This window comes from Grammomys surdaster, unplaced genomic scaffold, assembly GCF_004785775.1.
Source record: "Grammomys surdaster isolate TR1022 unplaced genomic scaffold, NIH_TR_1.0 62, whole genome shotgun sequence".
Classification (NCBI taxonomy): domain Eukaryota; kingdom Metazoa; phylum Chordata; class Mammalia; order Rodentia; family Muridae; genus Grammomys; species Grammomys surdaster.
Window position 1 is genome coordinate 5,726,556 of NW_021604564.1, and position 23,993 is coordinate 5,750,548.

Below are 23,993 nucleotides of genomic sequence, written 5' to 3' on the forward strand. Positions count from 1 at the left end.
CCAGAATGGCCTCAGTCCAGTCTTCCTGCCTGCCCCAGCTGTCCCAGTGATGTGATTTCAGGCATACAAGCGACCTCTTGCAGTCATAATGTTTTATGCTCCTTTGAAAGCTAAGAGAAGGGCTGGAGAGATGGCTCAGTGGTTAAGAGTACTGACTGCACTTCCAGAGGTCCTGAGTTCAAATCCCAGCAACCACATGGTGGCTTACAACCATCTGTAATGAGATCTGATGCCCTCTTCTGGTGTGTCTGAAGACAGCTACAGTGTATTCATATATAATAAATAAATAAATCTTTAAAAAAAAAGAAATTTAAGAGAGGCTTTTGGCCTTTAGTTTGGAAGGGCAAAATAACCAAAGTTATAAGTCAATAATCTGAAGCATCTTTCCTAGTGAACATATCTGTGGCCCAACAACCATTTCAAAGTGCATTGTGGCAGAATTGGTAGAGAAAGTTAAAATAGGTGGGTCAAAATAAATTAGCAACAAATATTCAGAAACATATGAACTAGATCTATTTTTATAAAATATTTTATTTCTCAGTTGAAGGAAATTAAGTAGGAAAATCTCAAATTTATGCGTGACCAATGAAATGTATAAAGCAAAATTAAATGTTTATTTTCTGAGTTTATCAAATGAAATTAAATTTATAATTTACAATTTGAAAGGGGTATTTGATTTTTACCTACTTAGCAGCAGGATAAAAGTCAGCTGCTTTCATGTCAACTCTCAGGTGGAGTTTACAGAGTTTGAAGGAAGATATGATTTCTATAAAACTGCAAGAATGAATCAAACTCAGGCCTTGTATGTGCTGGCAGAGGTAAATGTAGGCTTCTCTAATTAGGTGGAGCGCTTCACAGTTGGAAAGTGATGTCAGTCAGTAAGACAGTAGGGCCTGGTCAGAGAGTTGTTGATTGTGATTGGTTCACTTACCTGATAAACAAACCACTGACAGAAAGCTGGGGAAACCCATTCACGTGCGTGAATGCCACAGTCCATAAAGATAGCCTTTCTTTCTCCATCTTTTTTCCCAATCTATTAAAGTAAGGGATTATTTTGTATGAGTTCAAATATTAGTTCATTGTCAATCAATAGTTCATTTTCTTGAGCAATTATTTTCCTTGTCTATTGTTGAATATGAACCATGCGTATGTAGACTATCCTGTCTATTCATAATTCATCCTCTGTTACAGGATACCTTTTCAAGAAATTTTCCAAGGTTCAGAGCTGTTTTAGGGTTTTTCAAAGACAAACAAACAAATAAACAAAGCAAAAAACAACACTGTCTGGGGCTGGAGAAATAGCTCAGCAGTTAAAGTACTTGCTCAGTTCTGGTCATAGTGCCCACATCTAACGGCTTATAACTGTCTTGAACTCCAGTTTCAAGGCAACCAATTTCCTCCACTTGCCTCTTTGGGTACTCACATGCACATATCCACATACAAACATACATACAAATACATCCTTTATAAATAAAATAAGTCTTTGCAAATCATAATCCAGTTTCAGTGAGAAGGCTCAGTTGATAAAGGTACTTGTTGCTAAGCCTGATTGAATTTGGACTTTAGGACCCACAAGATAAAAAAGTGAGAACAGACTCCTTTACTTGTCCTTAGACATCCATTTGTGCCATGCCATGCATGTTACTGCACACACACACACACACACACACACACACAATTAATTAAAAGCAATAAAAAATTTAAAGCCCATAACTTGTTCTTGGATAGAATGCCACATGAATCCCATCACTCCTGAGTTTTAGGTCAGCTTGTAGCAAACTAAAACCTGAGTCAAAAATTATCCAAATTCCCTCAAAAATAAAATAGCAATAAAATATATTGTCTTTCTTACTTCAATGTTAATGTTCCATGTTGAGATATGGATTACAAAGCTAGATTGTAAACTGGAAGGGTGAGGCCTGGGTGAGGCCTGGTGCTGTATGTAGACTGGATCACAACAGTTTGGATGGCTTTTGTTTTAAATGGAGTTCAGATTTTGTTTGGGTGGTTGAAGACACTACGTGAATAGAGACATAAGATGTGAATGCCTTCCCAATTCCTAATGAGCTGCTTAGGGAGCAGAATCTTGGGGTCTACAAAGTCTGACAGTGCATTAACCCTGAGCTCTGACACATTAACAGCGGCTCCGGTGTGACCTAAGTGTGATAGTTAACTTTTCATGATTTTCATGCACTAGTTTCATTCCATTTCAATGGACTTGGAAGGAGTGTGCAGACAATACACTGCAAACTGAGTTGTAACACAGCTATCCTGTGAAATAGGTTTGCTCAGTTTGCAATCTCCAGCAAACTTCTTCTTGTCTGATTTCATGGATGATTATTGATACTTCTATTTTTAAATTGATATCCAGAGTTTAAATATTCCAAAAATAACGTGTTCTGGAACTTCAAATTAAGCTTAGCTGTCACAAAGTGACTTTCATGTCCATGTTTTGAAGTAACAAATGAATTAATGTTTCTTCAATTATTTTTACCTTGAGAACATATAATGGATTTTCTTCGACAGTCGAGCCAATTTTAATTCTTGAAACCATTTCAGGATGTTTTTCTACCATTTTTTCAGTCCAAGAAACAATCTTAAGAACAAAATCAAATTTGAAGAATTAAAATAGAGGAAAATTGCATAATAACCAAGGAAGAAAGAAATTTAAAAATATGATAATAGACATTTTATAGCCTACCTTGTCCCAGTCATTGTATTTTGCATAACTGTGCCTGCCTGCGATTTCATCTTTCACATCAAACTGTTTGTCTATCTCTTCTTGTAGGTTATGTATCAGAATTCTGTTTGACAGAAGAATGATAAAACATACTTATCAAAGGAAAATTATTTCATAAGAGGGAGGACATTTTATCTTTCATTTGCAGGAAGATGCCTCTTCCTCTTCTTTATCTGAAGTAAAGTCCACTTCCTCATTTCTTTGTCCTAGGCATCTCCATTGGACAAGCCATTGGATGGTTTCTGACACCCCATCTATTTGAGCTATGTTGAACTTTATGACAGTTTTGGAATCATGTTGATACCCAGAACTTTTAAACAGCTTTCTCCAGAAGTAGAGATTATGATAAACGTATATTATGAATGAAATTTTGAAGAGATTGTATGTAAAATATTTCACCAATAAACCTCATATTGGTTATATGATTAAATAATAGCATTTGGGAGTACATTTAGTTAAATAAAATTAACTATACATATTACTAATTATTATTAATTATTTCCCTTTCCTTACAATAAGATACTAATATGTTTGAAATCATATATCTGACTCATACTTTATCACTATAATGTTACTATCCTCCTCCAAAGCACACATGTGCATATCTGTATCACAGGCAGCAGTACACAAATCTACAGAATGGAATTGTATTACTTTAGCTTTTGAAACTAAGGATGAAACTTGAATAGCAACAATGATGGTAATAAAACTACTGACTTAGCACAAGCCACATATTTCTCTAAGCTTTTTCATACGTTAAGTCATTTTGTTTTCACAAAAGATGTTTAACTTCATTTTACTGATAAAACCTGACACACATTGTGTTCAAAAACCTTGTCTAATGATAGAAGTAGAGTCTCGCTAGGGCGCTTTTAAGAGGGTTGAAAGAGTCAGGAAAAGTTATCAGGAGGGTGACACTGTTGGTATCAAAACATTTATACATCCATTTTCAGTCTTCATCTCTTCTTGACTTGATCCATCTCATGATTTCAAGATCTCACAGATTGGAGAAGGACTGGCTACCCAAGCTCTGTCTATGTTTAATTTCCAGCTCTGATTCCTAACCCAGATTTCTCCCAAACATATCAAAATTCCTACCCTTCATTTGTGTCTTCTACTCTGCCCTAAATTTGTTTAATATGGGCCAGATTCTGCTTCATATACATTATTAATCCTGTCAATATTATTACCACTTAACTAATGAGGACATTATGACTCAGAAAGATTATATATTTATAATTTTTAATTGTTAACATTTATTTGTTTGTTTATTTATTTTGTATGCAAGTGTAGGACAAGGGCAACTTACAGGGGCCAGTTTTCTCCTCTCAGTTGGAATTCTGGCACCAAACTCAGATAGTCAGACTCATCAGCGAAGTCCTTCACCCACCTCCCCACATTACCAGCCCTATAGTTAAAATGTCTTTGTATTCAGAATTGGAAATTAGAATCCAAAATTCTTCAGCTTTGTTACAAAATTTCAGTTTTCAATATGCACACAAATATTTTAATGCATTTCTTGTTTATTTGTCAACTTACTACCAGGGTTCATGAACTTATTTTTAAACTCATGTAGTAGAAAAATGTACTTACATATGATAAAATTCAATGCTGGGTGTATAGTACCTCCTTGTTCTTATTTCCAAAAAATATTTTGTATTTTGTTAGAATAATTTTAGAAAATAAAACTGTCAGGAAAGTGGTTTCTTGTTAAAAATCTCAATACTAAATTATGGATCAGTTTGAGAAGACTTTTACTAAAATCAGACTAAGTTGTTTTGATACTTCAGCAGAATTTTATATATTTTGATTACCATTTCATATATTTTAAAACTAGTCTTTAAGTGGCATTTTCTCTAGTAAACTTTTAATTGGTTATTATTCATATGAAATATATTTGTTTTAGTTACATTTATGTGCTACCCATCTTAATGGATTTAAATTTTTATTGGCATTTGACTTTTAAATATTAATTATATATTCAGCTATATATCCAAAATGTTCTTTGAGTAACTGCATTTTCTTTTATTACTTTTCCTATTACTACTTCTTTGGCTTATTGTGTTGGCTAAATTGTCAAAACATAGAAAAATAATAGAACTGGAAGAGGGCATTCTATTTTTTTAAATTCTCCTCTTGATAGAGAGCCTATCTCCCACCAGTAAACATGATGCTGAAATTCACTTGGGATTGATATGGTAGGATCTACTTAGATTACCTTTATATTATTGCTCATTAAGGCAAAGTTACATTGATGTCTCTTACTCATTTCTGAATGTATTAAATACTATATTGTAGCTGCAGAAGATTTACAAGCATCCCATTTTGCTTCTTTTACACACAGTCTTAAAATATATGCTTGACCTAAAAGGCATAGATAAAATGAATTACTGGAAAATGACTTGTTTAAAAACAAACCATATTGGGTCAACCTATTTGACAACAGGACATAGTGAGCACATTGTCCTAGATGTTGGTCCATATGGTCCAACACATCTTGGTAACTACTGTAGCCTATGAGGCTCATGGTTGTTGTTCAGTCAATTTTATGTTCCTTTTACTGTTCTGTGGGCCAGAATGAATCATTCCACAACTTCAGTTATTTAAAGTTCTCTTTTCTGTAGTTTAAGTCTTGTTCTATTGTTTTATTTTGTTTTGATGAGGTCAGTTTTCTCTCCTAGAAATATGATTTATTGATTGATTACATTCTCTCAATCTGATATGTGTGAACACACATACACACACACACACACACACACACACACACACACACAGAGTGCTGGCCACTACCCATAGCTCATGTACCCTGGGCTGAGGACCAATCAATGATGTGCCCCTGCTTTGGCTGTGTTGCTGTCTCACATCTGAACCCTCTGCTTTTAGATCCGATTAGAACAGATGTAAAATCGAGTGTGAAATCTCAATACCCTTATCACCTCCACAAACATACTCCAATAGTCTGAAAGAAACTGTGAATTTTATCTTGTATAGATCGCATTTTAGTATTTAGAAGGCCCAATTTAAAAACAGTTCCAGTTTATGGATGGAACTGGAAAATATTTTACTTAATGAGGTAACCCATGCTCTCTTCTATTTGTGATACTGAATGTCAACTCTTTAAATGTGAGTACAAAACCTAGAATAATTTCAGAAGGCAGGAAAGTAGAAAGGGAGAAGGGAATAAATAGGGAAAAATGCTTACTCAAGGAGGGTAGAAGGATAAAGGATAAATAATACCAAGAGTATTTGAAAAAGCCATAGGGAAAAACATTGTTTTATACACTTAAACACACCCACAGAGTTAATATAGAGTTAGTGGGGTTTTGCCACATGAGGTGATAATGATTCCCTGCAAAAAGCCACAGGCTAGCAAAACTCCCAGTCAAGGGGTCAAAGGCACCCCAAAACAATATAGGCTCTTGCCATTGCCCTTAGTTGCTTCCCAGAACTTGAAGGTAAGAGCGTATTACTGAAGACACTGTACATTTCAGATATAGGACTTGGAGCAATTGAGATGAAACTGATGTGGAAACATTCTTCCTGAGATAATCCCTTTACAGTATCAGGAGGTATTGTTCATGTTGCCACAGGAGAGAGACATTCAACAATCCTACCTGGCTGCAAATCTCTTCATTCCTAACAATGATCATCTGGCAAGGCAAGAAATCCCCAGTGGTACGATAGTGATGATCTATCATAGCCACAGTTTATCTTTCTTCCTTAATTCTTTTCCTTTATTTTCCCTTCCTTTCCTCTCCTCTCTTCCCCTCTCCCCTCCCCTCCCCTTCCCTCCCCTCCCCTCCTCTCCCCTCCCCTCTCCTTTCCTCTCTTCTCCTTTCCTCTCCTCTTGTCTCCCCTCCCCTCTCCTCTTCTCGCTTGCTTGCCTGCTTGCTTTCTTGGTGGGATTTTTTGACAGCACCTACTCTGTCTCTATGTAGTCCTGGCTGTCCTGAAATTTTCTATGTAGACCAGATTGTCCTTGTAACTCACAGAGTACAGCTTCTGCCTCCAGAGTCCTGGGATTAAAGGCATGTGCCACCATGTCCAGCCAACTGCACTTTTATTTTAAGGGTAAACAGTAGCTGTTTAATTAGACTTAAAGCTCATTCAGTAGGAGGGAATTCATGTCTGATACTGTTGACTGGAGAGGTCATAAATCTTAAAGTAGTGGTTCCCAACTGTTCTAATGCTATGATCCTTTAATACAGTTCCTCATGTTATGGTGACCCCAACCATAACATTATTTTTGTTGCTTCTTCGTAACTGTAACTTTGCTACTGTTATGAATTGTAGTGTAAATACTTTTTGGAAATAGAAGTTTGTCAAAGGAGCCACAATAGATTGAGAACCACTTCCCTGGACAACCTATTACTGCATTTCTCAAGTCAATATAGTTTCTTACTATATGCTAAACCCATATTCTATCCATATACCCAAAGAAAGATTTACCTTTTACCTCCCACAAAAAAGCTTCATTTTGCAAGAAATGGAAACTTAGAAAAGTTCAGGTCTGGTAGCTACTGTAGAGGACAAGTGACTGTGGTCCTCTTGGCCTCAGTTTGACCATCTAGGATATACATTTTCTACCTAAAGCTTGGAGCACACCTTGGAAGACAGGGAAGAAGAACTAAAAGAGTTGGAGGAACCAGATGCCCAATGCAAGACTGTAACTTCTAGACACAACAGGTTTACCATAAAATTTATGAAATTCAAACAATATAGTTGCCTATACAATATCTGCATAGTAATTATACCAGTCAGTATGTCAACATGGATGGGACAAATTTTACAAGACCCGCTACTAGATGAAGATCTACAAGAAACCATTAACTGCTGAAGAAGGGATTATCAGTTTTCTTCAGAGATGAAGCCTGTGATAGGTTATATAGTCCCATGTGGCCATCCTTAAACATATGTACATACAAGCAACACTAAGTGGACTCAGTAAGGGTGTACTTGTGTGTTTATTAATAATGATTATAGAATATGAAGTCATGAATTCCAGAGGGTATGGATGGAAGGACACAGGAAGAGTTGAAGGATGGAGAAAGGGTTGGAAATGATGGAAATTCAGTGTGCTCATGTATAAAATCCAACCCCAATGCCTCAAAGTCTTTAAAAAAATTCCTAAAGATTTTACCCAAACTCCATGAAACATAGATGGCTATTTGCTCTGGACTTACTCATAATGCATTTTATGTTGTTCCAAGGTAGATTGGATAATCTGAGATTCCTTCTCACTAACTCGGAAATCCACAGTCATATTAGCAGTGATATCATGGATAGCATCGGGATACCAGAAGTCAAGCTACAAGACAAGACCACTGTTAACTTTGGCTTGTTTGTTTGCAAAACACATACATATTTAAAATGCTGAGTGTGGCTATGTACACCTGTACCTTTAGAAATTTGGGGTATAAAAACATGAGGATTCTGGGGCTTGCTGGTTGCTGGGTTCAGTGAGAAATCCCTTCTCAAAGGAATAAGGTACAGTGACAAAGACTTGGGTTGATTTCTTTGGCCTCTGCTTTTATATGGGTATCTATACACTCTCTCATACAGGAGGCGAAACACTATATAGCATACATGTATTCTATATCCACACTGGCTATGCATTGTGCACCATAAAGGGATGTAGGGTTCTGTGTAACTAATAAGCTAATGAGAATCTTTGTTTGACAAATGTATTTAAGAACTGTTGAATATAACAGCAGAAGAAGGAGAAGGATATCCTAACAGAAAGAACAAGGCAATTTCCTGCAGGAGATATTAACCAATCTGTCTTGTAAAAACAGGAAGACTTAGCCTGATAAAGAATTAGAAAATAACATTTTTTGTGTGTGTGTGAAAAAAGGGAAATATGGTGGGTGAAGTTGTGATGTTTGTGGATCTCCAGGGAAAGAAACGGAGAAGAGAGGCTGGCGACTAAAGAGGGTAGCCATGGCAAACCGTGGAGGACTCTGGCCACACCAACCACCTCTCAAATGCTTTAATAGGCTTTTTTTTTCTTCACAGAAGGCTGTGATATCCAATTGCTGTGCCTACTTAGTGATGCTCCTACAGCTGGAGAGCTGGTGTTGATGTCACAGAGGATGGCCTGTGAGCTTCTGTAACTTGCTTAAAGCCACAAAGCCACTATAGAACTGGGATTTGAACCCTTACATTTGGCTCTGAAGAACATGCTGGCCTTGAGGACGTTTTCAAATGCAGAAGCACAGTTGTCAAGTTTAAAGATCACAGTGAACACGTGGCCTTGTGGAAGGCAGAACTAAAATGCTGGACACTGGTGTTCTAGAGAAGAGACACCGGCATTGCTCCAGTCTGAGGCAGGCTGGAGAAGCACAGAGGCAATGATAGTGTGGGTGTGACGAATACTTAGCGATTAGAATAGGCAGAACTTTTGACTGATTTGACTGAAGAGAAAAGTGTGACTGGAATGAAAGCTAGGCTTGGTTCTGGGTTTAAATCTGGTGTGTTATGTTGGCGGTCTTACTTAGTATCTTTTCACATCAGGTTCTCTGTTTTAAGGGTATTACATTGTAAATCTGATGGTAAATAAGAAATAAGAGTAAGTTGACTGGAACAAGCTGACCTATGTAAAAGGAGTGGCTGAACCCATGATAGAAAAAATGTTCTTTTTTTTCTATTGGATTTAAAGATACTGCTTTACACTTAAGGGTCTCTTTTGAAAGTGTACTCACTTTTGGCAAGTTGCCATCAGCCAGTACTTTACTCTCACCAGATTGTACTTGAACAGAAGTCAACAGACGAAATTGGAGTGTATGTTGGGGGTGAGAGGATTCGGAGTACAGACAGGACCAAAAGGGGGCAATGAGAAAGGTGCCAAGAATGTCCCTTGTTTTACAGATTTACTTAGGAGCTGTTGCTTGTAAAGCCAGAAGGAAAAGCAGTGAACCATGGCAACCAAGCTAAGTGAGGTGCTGGCTCCCGGCTGAGTTATCTCAGTTGTTCCTGTCATTTCTCACTGTTTGTCAACCTTTCATAGCCCATGAGCATGAAGATAAAATAAAAGGAATATATCTTAGAGAATAGAAAAGAAAGATATAAGACCCCTCTGAATGTCTTACCTCAATGGTTTGGGTCAAGTCCTTCAAGATACTTGCTTGCTTTTCATCTTGGAGTTTCACACGGATTACCTTCTCCCTTCAAGTAGATAAAAGAAACAAAAACTCAGTGAATTTTAAAGACATATTCCTTAATTCTTTCTTCATCCAGAGTATGGACTACAAGAAGGGAAATTTACCTGTCAAAGTGGACAGGAGGTATTGCAAGTGTGGAGTAGATGACACCCATAAGCAAGAAGAACCTCATGTTTGTTTCTTTGCTTGATCTGACCCCTTCATGGGTTTTATACCTCAGTTTTTATCTCAAGGAGCAGCTGATTTCCTCTGGGGTTCCTGGGGATGAGCAGTCCTTCCACCTCATAGTTTTACAGTTGGGACAGAGACAGGCTTGTGAATATCCAGGCCTCTCTCTACTTTCTTATGTTTTTGGTTGTGAGCCTAGCTTTTAATCATGTAGCCATCTCTCCAGTCCTCTAGTTTCTTAATGATAAAAAATATACAGTTCTCTAAAAAATATTGGTAAAAATCCTGTTAGCAAGCAGTTTGTCCAAAGTGACTGAATGAGTCTATTCACAGAGGTAAGACAGTAAATTAGCTCTGTTTGTTCTAAAGCACTAGCCTCCCAGTAAGCTTAAATTAAACAGCAGATAAAGCATATTCATAGGTTTTAAATACAAAAATATTAATATAGTTAATTTTTTGTGAGTGTGTGTTTGGTGTGGAGTTTGTGCATGCTGTGATATCTGTGTGGAGACCAGAAGACAACTTGAATAGAGAACAAATTCTATCCTTCAATCATGTGGGTTTTTGGGGATTGGACTCAGGTCATGGGTCTTGGTGGCAAGTGTCTTTACTCACTGACCCACTACACTGACCTCTATCCTACATTTTAAAAGTTACATTTATAACCTCAAATGAATTTGAGTAGTACTTTGAGTAGAACTTTGGTGCATAGTCTTATGTAATGAAACTTTATAAAGTCATCCTCCTTCTCCTCCTCTTCCTTCTCCTTCCTCCTCCTCTTCTTCTCCTTCTCCTTCTTCTCTCTTTTTCTCTTTGGGAGGTTGGATGGACAAGATATTGCTATATTTGAGTTGCATTTCTGAATTCAAGGTTGGCTTTGAATTCAGAAACTTCTTGACTCAGCCTTATTGGTTCTGGGATTGTAGTGTGTGCTATGATGCCACCGTGGTTACATATAATTATCAAAATATTATTATTGAAAGATGTCCTTATTATCTGAGCAAAAATATATTCTTCATCAAAGAATTTCATGTATTCTTCCAAGAATCTTGTTTTAAGTCTGTAGATAACAAAGTGGAAATTTTTATAAAATGTCGTACGTCTTTGTTGGTCAATGCTGCCAACACTAGAAACTCTCAGAGCAGAGGCTTCATCTGTTGCTTTTGCCTGAACATGTGTCTGACAAGAGCAAACTGAAAAGGAAAGCTTGATTTTAGATTTATACAGATACAAACTTAAAACAGGTCCTAAACCTCAGCTGTACCCATGTGAGCAGTGTCTTCCTGAGCAGTTCCTTATCTGTGAGGATGCTGTGAAGATGTTCATGAATGACAGGATTAACCGAGATAATGTATGTAAAGGAATTGGCATCTGGTAAATGACTATAAAGGATGGGCTCACTTTGAGGTTCTACAAACAGAAACTTACAGTTGGCCGCTGTCAGGCTGCAGAACAGATCAGTATCAACATGTATCATGTGATAGATTCAAGTAAAGGCAGTAACCTTTAGGAGTAAAACTTCTCTCGGCATTTATGTTGATGTTTCCTACTTCAAGAAACAGAATTGTTTGTAAGTATTTCATTTTCAGATTTAAAAGCCTCTAATTGACCTTTGAAAATAATTTTGCCAATTATATAAGAAAATAGAAAAAAAATCTCCTTTAATTCCAGTAGTTTAATGTTTTCCATTTTGGTCTTAAAACTCTGACACCAAGCCTGATGATCAGAGCTGGATCTGTGAGCCTCACTTAGTAGAAGGAGAGAACCAACTCACCTTGGTAGTCCTGAGACAATCTTACACTACTTTTGTATAAAGTTGGGAAGAGGCTTGATCTTCCTAGGGGTCTAGATAATTTGAAGCAAGTGGTAACCTCGTGACTGGATTCTGACGATAATGCACGTCTTTTGAGTTGTAATATTCATTGCATGTTGATAAGTCAGTGTTTCTGAATAATATCGTGACCTGGGGGGTGGGTCACTCTCCCTAACCCTTCACTTACTGAGGTAAAGGACAATAGATTTCCGAAATGTTCATGAACTGTTATTCTGAATGTGTGTCATTTCTTGGCATACAGAGTTCAACGTAGCTTCCTATCACAATAATCACCATATAAAAGTTTATAAAAGGGCTTGGCCTGTGTGTAAAGCAGGATGAATAGCTGTCAGAATGATGCCATTTCAGAATAGACTGTATCAAATGGTAGTATTTCAGGTTAAATGCGTTACCTCACATTACAGTTTAACACTTCACACAGCAGTACATTTCTATCCTTCAGAACTCCAGGATCCCAGGACTTCTATAGTCATGCTAATTTAAGCACATGTTAAGATATTGCTACATTTTTTTTTTTGAGAGGAAAGAGTTATTTCATCTTATATCTTAGAGTATATTATGATGATTCCTAAGTTGCTTTGAAGATGTAATGGCTGCACTGCTGCCATCTTGTGGGAAATCAGGGCATTAGGCAGTTTTTGGCTTGACAGCTTCTCTTCAAGTCCCAAATGGCTATGACTTCAAATGAATTTTGTATTAGAACATTGTTATATTTGAACATATTATGTTCATATTACATTGAATATAAAATATTTTTGGCACCACATTTTTTCTACACGATGTTTCAAAGTTATAAATTTGGTATGTATTTCTCTTGTTTTAAGATATTGAATTGGATCTTCTAATTCCAGAAAATATCAATTCATGTGTGATGTGTAAATCATAGAGTGGGTTTCGCTTCTTTTATTGGTCCATCTGGTCCAACTAGCATCTCTTGTCTTAGTTCCAATCTGCTTGTCAAAATCAGCTCTTTCAAGAAGACTCTGGTAAAGTCATTCAACACTCACCATCTTCCATTTTTCCCCATGGTTCTAAGATCAGTGTATCAAGTAGTAAGCATGGCATCTTGGCTCTGCCTGATGTGGCCCTTCTCGTCACCTGGAAGCCTACCTGTGCCCTCTCCAACCCTCCCAATTCCTTCTTCACTGACTCTTGTTACCATTTGAAGGATCACAGGAAGTTCTGAGTGTCACTTCGTACAGTGTATTGTGACTCATTTATATATTATAACCCATATTATAGCAAGTCTCAAAAGCCTTCTCCCCACACCAAAATGTATACTTTTTACATTTTCTTTTTGAGCAATATAGAGCTCATTTATTTAGTCTAAAGCAAGTAATTAGTTTTTATTAGTTTTTATTACTTTATTATATAGTATTTATACATAATATGTTTGTTATATTGTATATTATTTATTATAGTATATATAGATATGATATATTTATATATTATTTTTATTGATTACTTATTCTGTATGTTTTATACAATGTACATATATACATAGATATGTATATATATGCAGGAAAATGTGTAATCATTCTCTTTCATTGTTCTGCCTTTAGTTGCTTAGTAAAATTCTTGGTATGCTATAGCTATTTCATTATGTCACTTGAATGAGCTGAGATAAAACCTAAGCTAGGAGATAAAACCTAAGCCACTTTTCCAACTCTACTATGTTTTACAATCTTCATTACCCACTATATTTTTTACTTATTTATAAGTTTCCCATTATACCCAGAGTTCTCTGTCAGTACTGATCAACTCCAGAAGGAATAGTTTCTCCATAGCTGATAATATCACTATGTGCACACAGCTGGCTTGCTCATTGTTCACAGTCACTCTCCCTCCCAAAGTAGGCAATATGCTATGCTTTCCAATAATGATATGATTTTATTAAGATGTTTTTGGAGGTTCAATTGGTCAACACACCCAGAAAATTAAGAGAAAGATTAGAATTTGCAAGCCTCCAAGCAAGCAAACAAACAAGCAAAGTGAAGATAGACAAGAAATGAACAGTAAGCATTTTGAAATAAGGAGGTCCAGATTCTTCTCTAATATAGATGTTCTCGGACATAATTGGCAATGTACTTGACTGCAAGCATTGTCTCTTCACAGGTTTGGCGGATCTTAGACTCAGGAAGCAGAAAACCGTAGAAGCCTGTATCCCGGAGTTCAAAGGTAAAGGAATATTTGATTCCCTGATCATAAGCCCAGTCATCAGATCCCCCAGCAGCAGGATCTGAAATGAGAAAATAGCAGGAGGAAAACCTTTAATTCTAGCAAGGAGGGTAAAGGAAATCACCAGCTTCTTTTTTTAACTATGAATTTTTCACTGTGAAAAATATTATGAATAGGCTGTCTAGTCAACAGAAAAGCAACGTATATAAAAAAAAATCAATCCTAAGTTGCCCTAGAATTATTTTTGAGAGAATGATCCCAAGAAGTATGCTTTTAGTAATATGAAATTCTTAGTACACTTATATGTAGTAGGGAAGTCCACTGTGGGCATGTCACTAAAGAGTAAAAGTCTCCCAGCAAAGAACCTGAGTGGTAAGAGGACAGCACTCCAAGCTTGTAGAAACCCCAGGATCATGAAGCTTGACAGCTCGAGAGCAAGGGTGCTTCTCTTCTTTTTCACTGCTGGAGACTGAACATGGAGCTTTGTTCATGTTAGGTGAGGACTTTCCACTCAGCTACACCACCCCTGGTTCCTAAGTCTTCACTTTTTATCTTCGATGACTGACATCGCTATTATTCCTTTTAGTTAAATCATTCAATTATAATTTTGTTGTCACTAATTTCATTGTTTATTTATTTAATCAAGAGCTGAACATCTCCCACTGTGCTGCAAGTCATGTGCTCATCTTGAGAGATGCTGGGACAAAGGAAAGATATTATATTTCCCCTTATTGGCTTATAGACAGTGGCAAAATAAGCCTAATTAAACTCGAGTTAATAAACCCATGGTTTGAAAGTAGGCAAACAAGCAAGTTGTCTCTGTCAGAACCATCTTAAGAGGACACCTTTAACAAGGCCATATTAAGCAATACTCTTTAACAAACTTTACACTTTTTGAGCTTTAACAAACTCAACAGCTCAGGCTGGAGCCTTCTCAACTGTAGTCATTAACAGCCCCTTGATGACAGGACAGGGTCTTTTTCCTTATGTCTACTTCTGATCTTTTCAGAAGTTGGTCAAAAAGAAATCAGTGGAAGGCAGAGGAAAGTGGAGATAGAAATAGAAAGTTGGTCCTGCAGAATGTGTCTTTTAAGAGAACCTTACACTCAGCGGTGACCACAATGCTGGGGTCTAGCGTCACTTAGCTCTTTCCACTGTCTTTTTATTGTGTGGCATGTATGCAGAAGATAGTACTAAATTCTTTGGAACTGGAGCTACAGGTAATTGTGACTCAACCATGTGGGTGCTGGGAACTGAACTCAGGTTCTCTGTAAGAGCAGTTTCATTCTCCTATCATATGAGTTCTAGTCCCCTCCTTTCATTCTTTCTCTTAAGACCTCTTCCCTACCCTACTCTCCTGAGCCTTTATTTTCCTGGGATGTATAAACACAGGGTCTAGAATACCTGAATTATGCAAATACCTGTGTATGTAAAGCTAAGATTTGCCTATGAGAGAGAACACATGGCCCTTGTCTTTCTAGTCTGGGTGATCCTATTCTATGGAATAGTTTCTAGTTCCACCACTTTTTCTCCAAATTGGAAGATTTCAGTCTTCTTTATGGCTAAGTAAAAATTCTACTGTATTGAACTGTCTTGCTGTGTGTTTCTTTTACTTGTTTGCTCAGGTAAAAGAATTGGGCTCCTCTGAAGGTTGAGTTATTTCCTCAATCCTCCTTCCTACCCATGATCTTTTTTATTGAGAAATTACTCCCTACTATGTTCTCATCCTGCAATGATCCCTCAGTGATACATCCAAGCCACAACCCCAGGAATAAGATATCCAAACATAGGGCACTTGATTTGGGTATGTTCTTATTTTGTAACCCAGTGTTATACATCTTAGTACCAAGCTTCCCTGTGGTTAATTCTTCAAAGATTGCCTTGATCTACCTTCTCCATTTTTTCTTTCCTGATGCTCTCCTCTGCATCTTTCCTCTCTTTTTATTTTAGTACCTACTGAGAGCTTGGTCCATAGTAGATGCCTAAAGGATGCACCTAGGAAGCAGATGTTACTGTGGTTTGGAAAGGCTATTTATTTCTATATATTGAGTAGAAAAATATATACTACATTTAAAAAATGCCATGAAGCAAAAGTGCTTTAAATGGTGAGAAGAGAAAGAGAATGGGAAACATTGTTCCTTTCTAGATAAGCAGTTTCTTTGCATAGTTCTGAACCCATGACTCACAGATTGTTGTAGCTCCTGGGCCATATGTGTACTTGGTGCCATGCAAAGTGGCAAGCTCCTTCGCTGCACCTTTCACCAGGGCATTCTGTAGAAGAATCATCAGCAAGTAAATAAACAAAAGCAACAATGCCAAACAAACACACACCCTGTACACTTGTGTCAAAAACCAAAGACATATAGCACATTTGGAAAAAAGCACATTTTATGCTTTTTCAATGTCTGTTTCAATTTTTTCCAGCTGAATCATATTGAGATTAATAAGTAAATCTTGTGAAAGAATGTCTTCCCCAATGCCTTCCACAAGCACTCATGCTGAATTTCTTTCATTTCATTTCTGCAGGGTGTAAGAGCAAAGCAAACACCAGGAAATCCTTATGCTATGCACAGAGGTTATTGATGTCATTGCATAAAACCAAAACATACCTGAAAAGGCAAACAAAACAACTATGACTTTTACCAAAACAATGTGGTTGGAGACAAGCCAATTGAGGCATTCCAGGATGATGTGAATTAGGGCTGAAGCATCAGCAGATAAACACACATGATTGTATTGACAAGTCTTTTGGAGGAAATTGCTCTGAGACTCACAGTAGCTTTGAAAGGCTGTTGTTTTATTGCTATTGTACATTAAAGGAACATTTAGCTTGTGCCTCACTCTCTGCTATCCTTGTTGTTTACTGCTCTCTCATCTGACTAGTTATCTCATTCCATGCACCACTTTTAGGGTTACCTTGTCATGTAACTTTAATGGCTCCAATTTCCTCTTTTGGTAAAAAGACTCATTATGAACCCCACGGTGGATCTTAGTCTCATCTCACATTTGCTCTGAGGTAGGAGTCCCTGAATGGCCCCTTACATCGCTCTTCCTCTTCTTACCCCTGCATTGGGGTACTTTTCTTCTCTAATTGGGATGGTCTTCCCAATCTTCACTTAAACAGAGAGTTTCTTTTCTTTCAGGTTGACTCTCACATTACCTCTCTTCTGTAGCAGCTTCCATCTATCAGAGTTCCTTCCCTCTGTTAAAGTGGTTCTTTTGTATTAGTTCCCTGTTGGATCTGTGGCTATTCTTTTTAAAATTTTGTTGTTTATTATTTTTCTATATGGCTCAGGTTGGTCTTGAACTTAAAACACTCTCATGTCCAGGTTAGACTATTCATTTTATCTTCAGCAGATAACTCAGTATAGGTTGGTTGACTGAGTCATTTGCTTGGTTCATAATACTGAGCTTTTCAAAAGTTGGACTGCTGCCTTCTGAGTAGAGACTGCAGACCATATGGAGATGGACAATGATACTGTGTATTTATGGTTGATGGCTATCATATACAGATGCTGACATTAATTACAAAGGAAGATACCAATGGACAATTTCTCTGATATCATTTAAAGTCAAGAGACAGAAAAAGGAAATCCAGAATAAACATTCATTAGCTAAAATATCATATTTGAAATTCCAATTATCTTAATAATATTTCTTGCAATCTTTCCTTTTGGAAAGTTCAAATAATTTCAACAATATTCCTCATTTATCTTCTCAATATCATCTGTCCACGTTCGCCACCACAGAATTTTCTAGCAGAATAGAGTGCCATGTGGAACAGCACATTCAAGGGGAGTTCCAAATAAGCTGAGTGGCTGTTGAGAACTGTGGATAGATGTGATTCTAGCATTCATCAGTGTCAGATATTTATATAAGCCAGAAGATCCAAGGAAAAATGCGGAAGAGAAGAATCCACAATTCAAAACGCAGCCGACACTTTCTCTGGATCCACTTGAGGAATAGGGGCCAAATAATCACTAGTGTTCTCATGTCTTACGCTTTATAAAGAGTTCTTTGTAGGAGCATGAAACAAAATGCAGAGAAACTAAAAATACACGCCCAAGAGCATGCATCCATGTGTGGTTAGCTTAAGCTATAACATCATTTACTACCCTTCTTTTCTACTTTTCCTAGCCTTCAAATACTCCAAAAGAAATGTTGTTGGAATTGGTTTACTGATTTCCAAGAACTGAGGGAAGTTAAATATTCATCAGCCTAGATAATGCTTTGATGTCTGTCAAGGGACAACATAGCCTACATCAATCCTTAGCTATGAATTTCTTACCATATCTTATGCAGGGTCACCTTTGTTTTCTTAACTTAAGAGAACCTATAGCAAAAGACAGAGTCTAAAATGTCACATAGAACTCAAAGCATGAGAGACAAAAGGAAAAGTAATGCACTATTCATGGAGCCCTGGGCTGCTGGGGCCTGGTGGGGTGAATAAGTAGAGGAAGGTCTTCAGCTTCAAAGACCTGTGTCCCCAGATAACAGGGGATAAAAAGTCCCTGCTTCACTACAGCACACCAGACCCTTACTCCAGTCTCTTGCACACTGCCAGAGTAGGCACAGTGGGCTAATTGTCTGTAGTCCATTATTACAGCATGGAAAAATAGAGCTCCCAAGCAAACCAGAAGTATGAAATAATTCTAAGGAATTTAACTTAAAAACCAAAGTGGGTACCCTGTGGGTAACCCATGTGATAATGGGAGCCTCAGAGTATCTCTAAAGATAGTTTCCTTCTTCCTGTCCTGTGGTACTGCTAACTTATACCAAGGAACCAGTAAGAATGTTACTTTTATAAGTCTGGTGCCTAAGGAGATCTTAAACTTCAAGGAGGCACCGCGGAGAAAGACTTCAGAAGTGGGAAACATCAAGGTGAATCTAAGGAAAAGGAGGATTCTGATTGCAGTGAAGAAAGAAGTCAGGGAAACAACCGATTTAGGACAGCTGGGCCTGGTATTTCCCTCAGAGCCCAGGCGCAATGCAGGAGAGAATAATGCTGCCGTTGAGATGAAGCAAGTTGTTCTTCCAGTAGACCGGCATGTGTATTCACTCCTCTCTCTCCAACATTCAAGGAAAACACCAAGTGTGAGGCAGTTGTATTTCCAGTCCAGAGAGTTTTTCTTTTTATAGAGATGGTATTTCTCCCAAATACATTTTAAAGATAAACACTGTATAACACAGGCATGGGACAATCTTTAGCAGTTGAGGTTTGAAGAACACTGTATATTAGTTTTGAGGAGCATAGAAGATCCTGTAAAAGCCAAGAGGACTTGGCCAGGAATGTGACTCTGCTCTTATCTTTGATGAAAGCAGTTTCTCAACATCTGCTCTACTGGCATTTACCTCGATCATTGTGTGTGTGTGTGTGTGTGTGTGTGTGTGTGTGTTGGAGTGGGAGTAGGTCTCCTGGTATCCTGTATGATATTTATCAGCATTCTCTGGCCTCTACTATGAGATGTCACTAAACTCACATAGTATGTCAAAACATCTCACAAACATTACCAAATATCTTCTCTGGAGAGAAGTAACAAATTAGTTCAAAGTGAGGAAAAGCATACAATTATGGCTGAGGAGCATTTGGGAGAAAAGTTAAAAAAGAGGACAAGTTTTTAAAGGTGTCTTCAATTGACGACATTGCAGGTATGTCTTTAGCACCTTGGCTCCCAAAAATATCCTGGAAACAACCCAGATGTCCCATGACAGAAGAATGGATGCAGAAAATGTGGTTCATTTACACAATGGAATACTATTTAGCTACTAAGAATGAGGATATCCCGAGTTTTGCAGGTAAATGGATCAAACTAGACCGCAAAGACATGTATGGTATGCGCTCACTAATAAGTGGATATTAGCAAAAAAAAAAAAAAAAGACTGAATATTCAAGATACAGTCCACAGAACACAAAAAGGTCAGTAAGCTGAAGGGCCCAAGTGAGGACCCCTCAGTCCCACTTGGGAAGGAGAAAAAAAAATCAATCACAAGTGGGGAGGGAGGGATCTGGGAGGGAAAGTAGATGGGAGTAGGAGGGAGAGGGGAACCTGATCTAGTATTGGGTGAGGGAAAAGGACTGAAGCCCTAAGGGACAGCAGAAAGAATGGAAACAGGCAACCTAGGGAAGAGGTTGGAGGGACCCTCCAGAATATACCAGAGACCTTGCAGGTGAGAGACTCTCAGGAGTCAAAACAAAGACCTTAGATGAAGTGCCCGACAGTAATGAGAGGGAACTTGTGGAGCCCACCTCTGCAGGAAGACAAGGCATCAAATTAGGGAAGGGGGTGCCATCCCACAGTCAAAACTCTGATCCATAATTGTTTCTGTTTAAAAGAACTACAGGGATGGAAATGGAGAGGAGCCTGAGGGAAAAAAGGTCCACCGATAGGCCCAAAGTGGGATCTGCCTCCAGGGGAGGCTCCAAGGCCTGACACTATTAATGAGGCTATGAAGTGCTCACAAAATGGGACCTTGATAGGTCCCATGACTGATCCCCACAAGACCCAACAAGCAGCTGAAAGAGTCAGATGCAGAGTTTACACCCAACCAATGGACAGAAGCTGCTGACTCATGTGGTTGAATTAGGGAAAATCTGAAAGAAGCTGAGGAGGAGGGTGACCCTGTAGGAGGACCAGCAGTGTCAATTAATCTGGACCCCCAAGATCTCTCAAACACTGCATCACCAAAAAGGCAGCATACACCAGCTGATATGAGGCCCCCCAACACTTATACAGCAGAGGACTGTTGGGTTTGTGATCAACCAGAGATGATACACCTACCCTCAATAGACTGGAGGCTCCAGGGAGTTTAGAGGTCAGGTGGGGTGGGAAGTGGAGGTGGGGACAATCTTGTGGAGACAGGGGGTAAGTTGGAGGTATGGGATGTGAAACAGTCGGAGGGTGGATGGGGGGAATGAAACCTGGAGTGTAAAAATAAATAAATAAATAAATAAATAAATAAATAAATAAATAACTCAAGAATCTAAATATCAAGAAAACTCAATTTAAAAAGGCATACCAATCTAAATAGAGAATTCTCAATATAGGACACTGAAATGATTAAGAAGCACTTAAAGAATAGTTCAGCATCCTTAGCCATCATGAAAATGCAAATCAAAACTTCTTTGAGATTTCATCTTTTATCTGTCAGAATGGGCAAGATCAATAAAACAAGTGACAGCTCATGCTTTGGAGGATATGGAGTAAGGGGAATTCTCATCAATTGTTGGTGGGAGTACAAACTTGTAAAGACGCTAGGATAATCAGTATGGAGGTTCCTCAGAAAGATGGAGTCAATCTTCCTCAAGATCAAGCTATACCACTCCTGGCATATACACAAATAATGTTTCACCCTACAAAAAGAACACTTGATCAACCATGTTTATTGCTACTGTATTCATTCACCTACATATTTCTAGACAGAAGAAGGGATAAAGAAAATTTAGTACACTTGTGCAATGAAGTATTCCTCAGCCAGCAAAACAAAACCTGACATCATGAAATTCAAAAATGAATAGATGGAGCTAGAAAAAAATCATGCTGAATGGAGTATTCCAGACTCACAAAGACACATAGTATATGAATCCGATTATTTGGAGGTATTAGCTATTAAGTTAATGGTAACTAGAGTTCAATCTATAGAACTACCAAAGTTAAGTGTAAAAGTAAGGGTGTAGAGGGGACAGATAAATCTTTCTAGGAAAGGGGAATAGAATAGATAGTTATGGGTAGATGGGGGAGGGACTGGATTGAAAGGATCAACTTGGAAAAGGGAGTGGAGAGGGAGACAATCAAGGGAATATGAAAAGGAACTTCTAATATTATGGATCATTGAGGGGTAATGTGGAAACCTAATGCAATAGAAGAATGTGTATGTGTATGTGCATATGCATTCTCGTCATCTGTACCAGTACTGGGTTGTTAGGTCCCATAGTGTGGTGGTTTGACTGAAAATGGCCCCCATAGTCTCATAGGGAGTAGAACTATTTGACAATTAGAAGGTGTGTTCTTCTTGGAGTAGGTGTGGCCTTGTAGGAGGAAGTGTGTCAGTGGGGATGGGCTTAAGTGTAGTAAGACACATGGGAATTCCCAAGCCAGCCAGGATGTTTCCAAGTCAATAGGTTGTTCTCTACAAACTGACAGCAGGTCCCCATTGTTAAATACAACATGTACACAATTCATTGAACACAGAGAACTCAGACTGATGCCTACTTAGAGCCTGCATCTTTATGTTTTAGCATCTTTTGTACAAATAGGTACTCTGCACACTACCACAAAAATGCAAATGCCACAAACACATTGATCTAAAATGGTGTCCTGACTACAAGGTATGCTAGGACAATAGTGGCACAAAACGTGTGGGAATAATGAACTAATATCTAATTTCAATTAAGCCCAATCCACAAAATAGAACACACTCCCAACACTGTTTGGATGATTATGAACTAGACACTAGACAGCCTAGGGACCTTGGGTAAAACTAAATGTAACTGTTCTAAAAAAGAGTAGCAATAAAATGCTTCATAATGATATTCTGCTATACTTATCATTGCCTTTCTCAGCCATCATAAGAGAAACTTCCTCCTGCAGCAAATGCAGTAAAATACAGAGACCCACAGGTAGACATTATTTCAGAGAGTGAGAGACCTTGAAATTTGCAGCCCTACATGGGATGCCTACTTCAAAGCCCTTAGCTCAGAGGTCAGGAAACCCTGAGGAAGAATAGGCAGAAAAAGTGTAAGAGTCAGAAGGGATGGAGGGTGCCAGGAAATAAGTCCCTCTAAATCAAAATGATTAAAACTCTATGCACTCAGAGTGAAGCAGCATTCACAGGATCTGCATGGGTCTGCAGTGGGTCCTCTGTATATATTACGGCTTCCAGTTGAGTATGTTTAATGGAACTCGTGAGTATGCAAACATGTGGGTCTCTGATTCTTGTGCCATCCCTTGGGATCTTTTCTTCTGTAGATTTGCCTTGTCTAGCTCATATATGATAGTTTTATAATTTATATTTTATTTTGTCATATTTCAATTATCCTTTAAAACAAACAGGAAGCTTGTTTTTTTCTCATTAGAGGCAGGAAGGAAGTGATCCAGTTGGGAGAGGAAGTAGGGAAGAATTGGGAGGAGCAAAGGGATGTAAAACATAATCAGTATACTACCTCTAGGCTCAGAGCTACCATTAGTGTCAGATTGTCTAAGTCTTCCAGGTTGGAAAATGAGAAACAGACTAGAGAATTTCTAAGATTATTTTATAGTTTTTAATTCAGAAAGGTCCTTGTATCTTGGATTGTCAGTTCTGGGTTCACTCTGCTTAATTCTGTCTCAGTGTGTGAGGTGAGACAAGGTACTCAGCAGATATTCTTCTAGATTCTTGCCTTTCATTTTGAAACAATATATTTTTATTTATTGTTGTTGTTAACTAGTCTGTGTGCATCAACCAAAGATTGTGCTATTTACCATAACTGGTAAGTGCAGCCATACATGGTTGTGTAGCCTGGCCTCCCTTCCTGTTCTGTTTCTCTGCTTCCTGACTGCCAGACCAGCTTTATCCTTCTGCCCTGCCTTTCCTGACACAGCAGACTTTATCTTCTATAGAACTGTAAACCAAAATAAATCCTTTTTTTCTTAACTCACTTTTGTCAGGATATTTTGTTAAAGAAATAGAACAATAACTAATACAATCATTCATATGGTATAGCAAAATGGAACTACTGCCATTTTGCTTACTAGTAAATAAGCTACATTCAAGTGAAATTGTTCTCTATATCAAAATTCCATTAGTTCATCCAGTTTATCCATGAATTTAATTCCTTAGTATATAATATATGTCCGTATATACATGCATACATAAAACACACACACACAGACACACACACACACACACACACACACACACACACACACACACACAC

The 23,993-nt window shown here is 37.9% G+C and overlaps 2 protein-coding genes across 2 annotated transcripts in view; both read right to left on the reverse strand.

Annotated features, from left to right (window-relative positions):
* The window catches only part of Cpa3 (carboxypeptidase A3), a 21,397-nt gene extending 11,304 nt beyond the window's left edge, over positions 1-10,093 (reverse strand). The window contains exons 1-6 of the mRNA XM_028763960.1: positions 10,005-10,093; positions 9,829-9,904; positions 7,924-8,048; positions 2,702-2,804; positions 2,495-2,596; positions 932-1,033 (exon numbers count right to left, since the gene is read on the reverse strand). Coding sequence (XP_028619793.1) covers positions 932-1,033; positions 2,495-2,596; positions 2,702-2,804; positions 7,924-8,048; positions 9,829-9,904; positions 10,005-10,072 — 576 coding nt within the window. The 5' untranslated portion in view covers positions 10,073-10,093. The remainder of the gene's footprint in view (positions 1-931; positions 1,034-2,494; positions 2,597-2,701; positions 2,805-7,923; positions 8,049-9,828; positions 9,905-10,004) is intronic.
* Positions 10,094-13,772: 3,679 nt separating this feature from the next.
* The window catches only part of Cpb1 (carboxypeptidase B1), a 29,296-nt gene continuing 19,075 nt past the window's right edge, over positions 13,773-23,993 (reverse strand). The window contains exons 10-11 of the mRNA XM_028764134.1: positions 16,267-16,351; positions 13,773-14,141 (exon numbers count right to left, since the gene is read on the reverse strand). Coding sequence (XP_028619967.1) covers positions 13,954-14,141; positions 16,267-16,351 — 273 coding nt within the window. The 3' untranslated portion in view covers positions 13,773-13,953. The remainder of the gene's footprint in view (positions 14,142-16,266; positions 16,352-23,993) is intronic.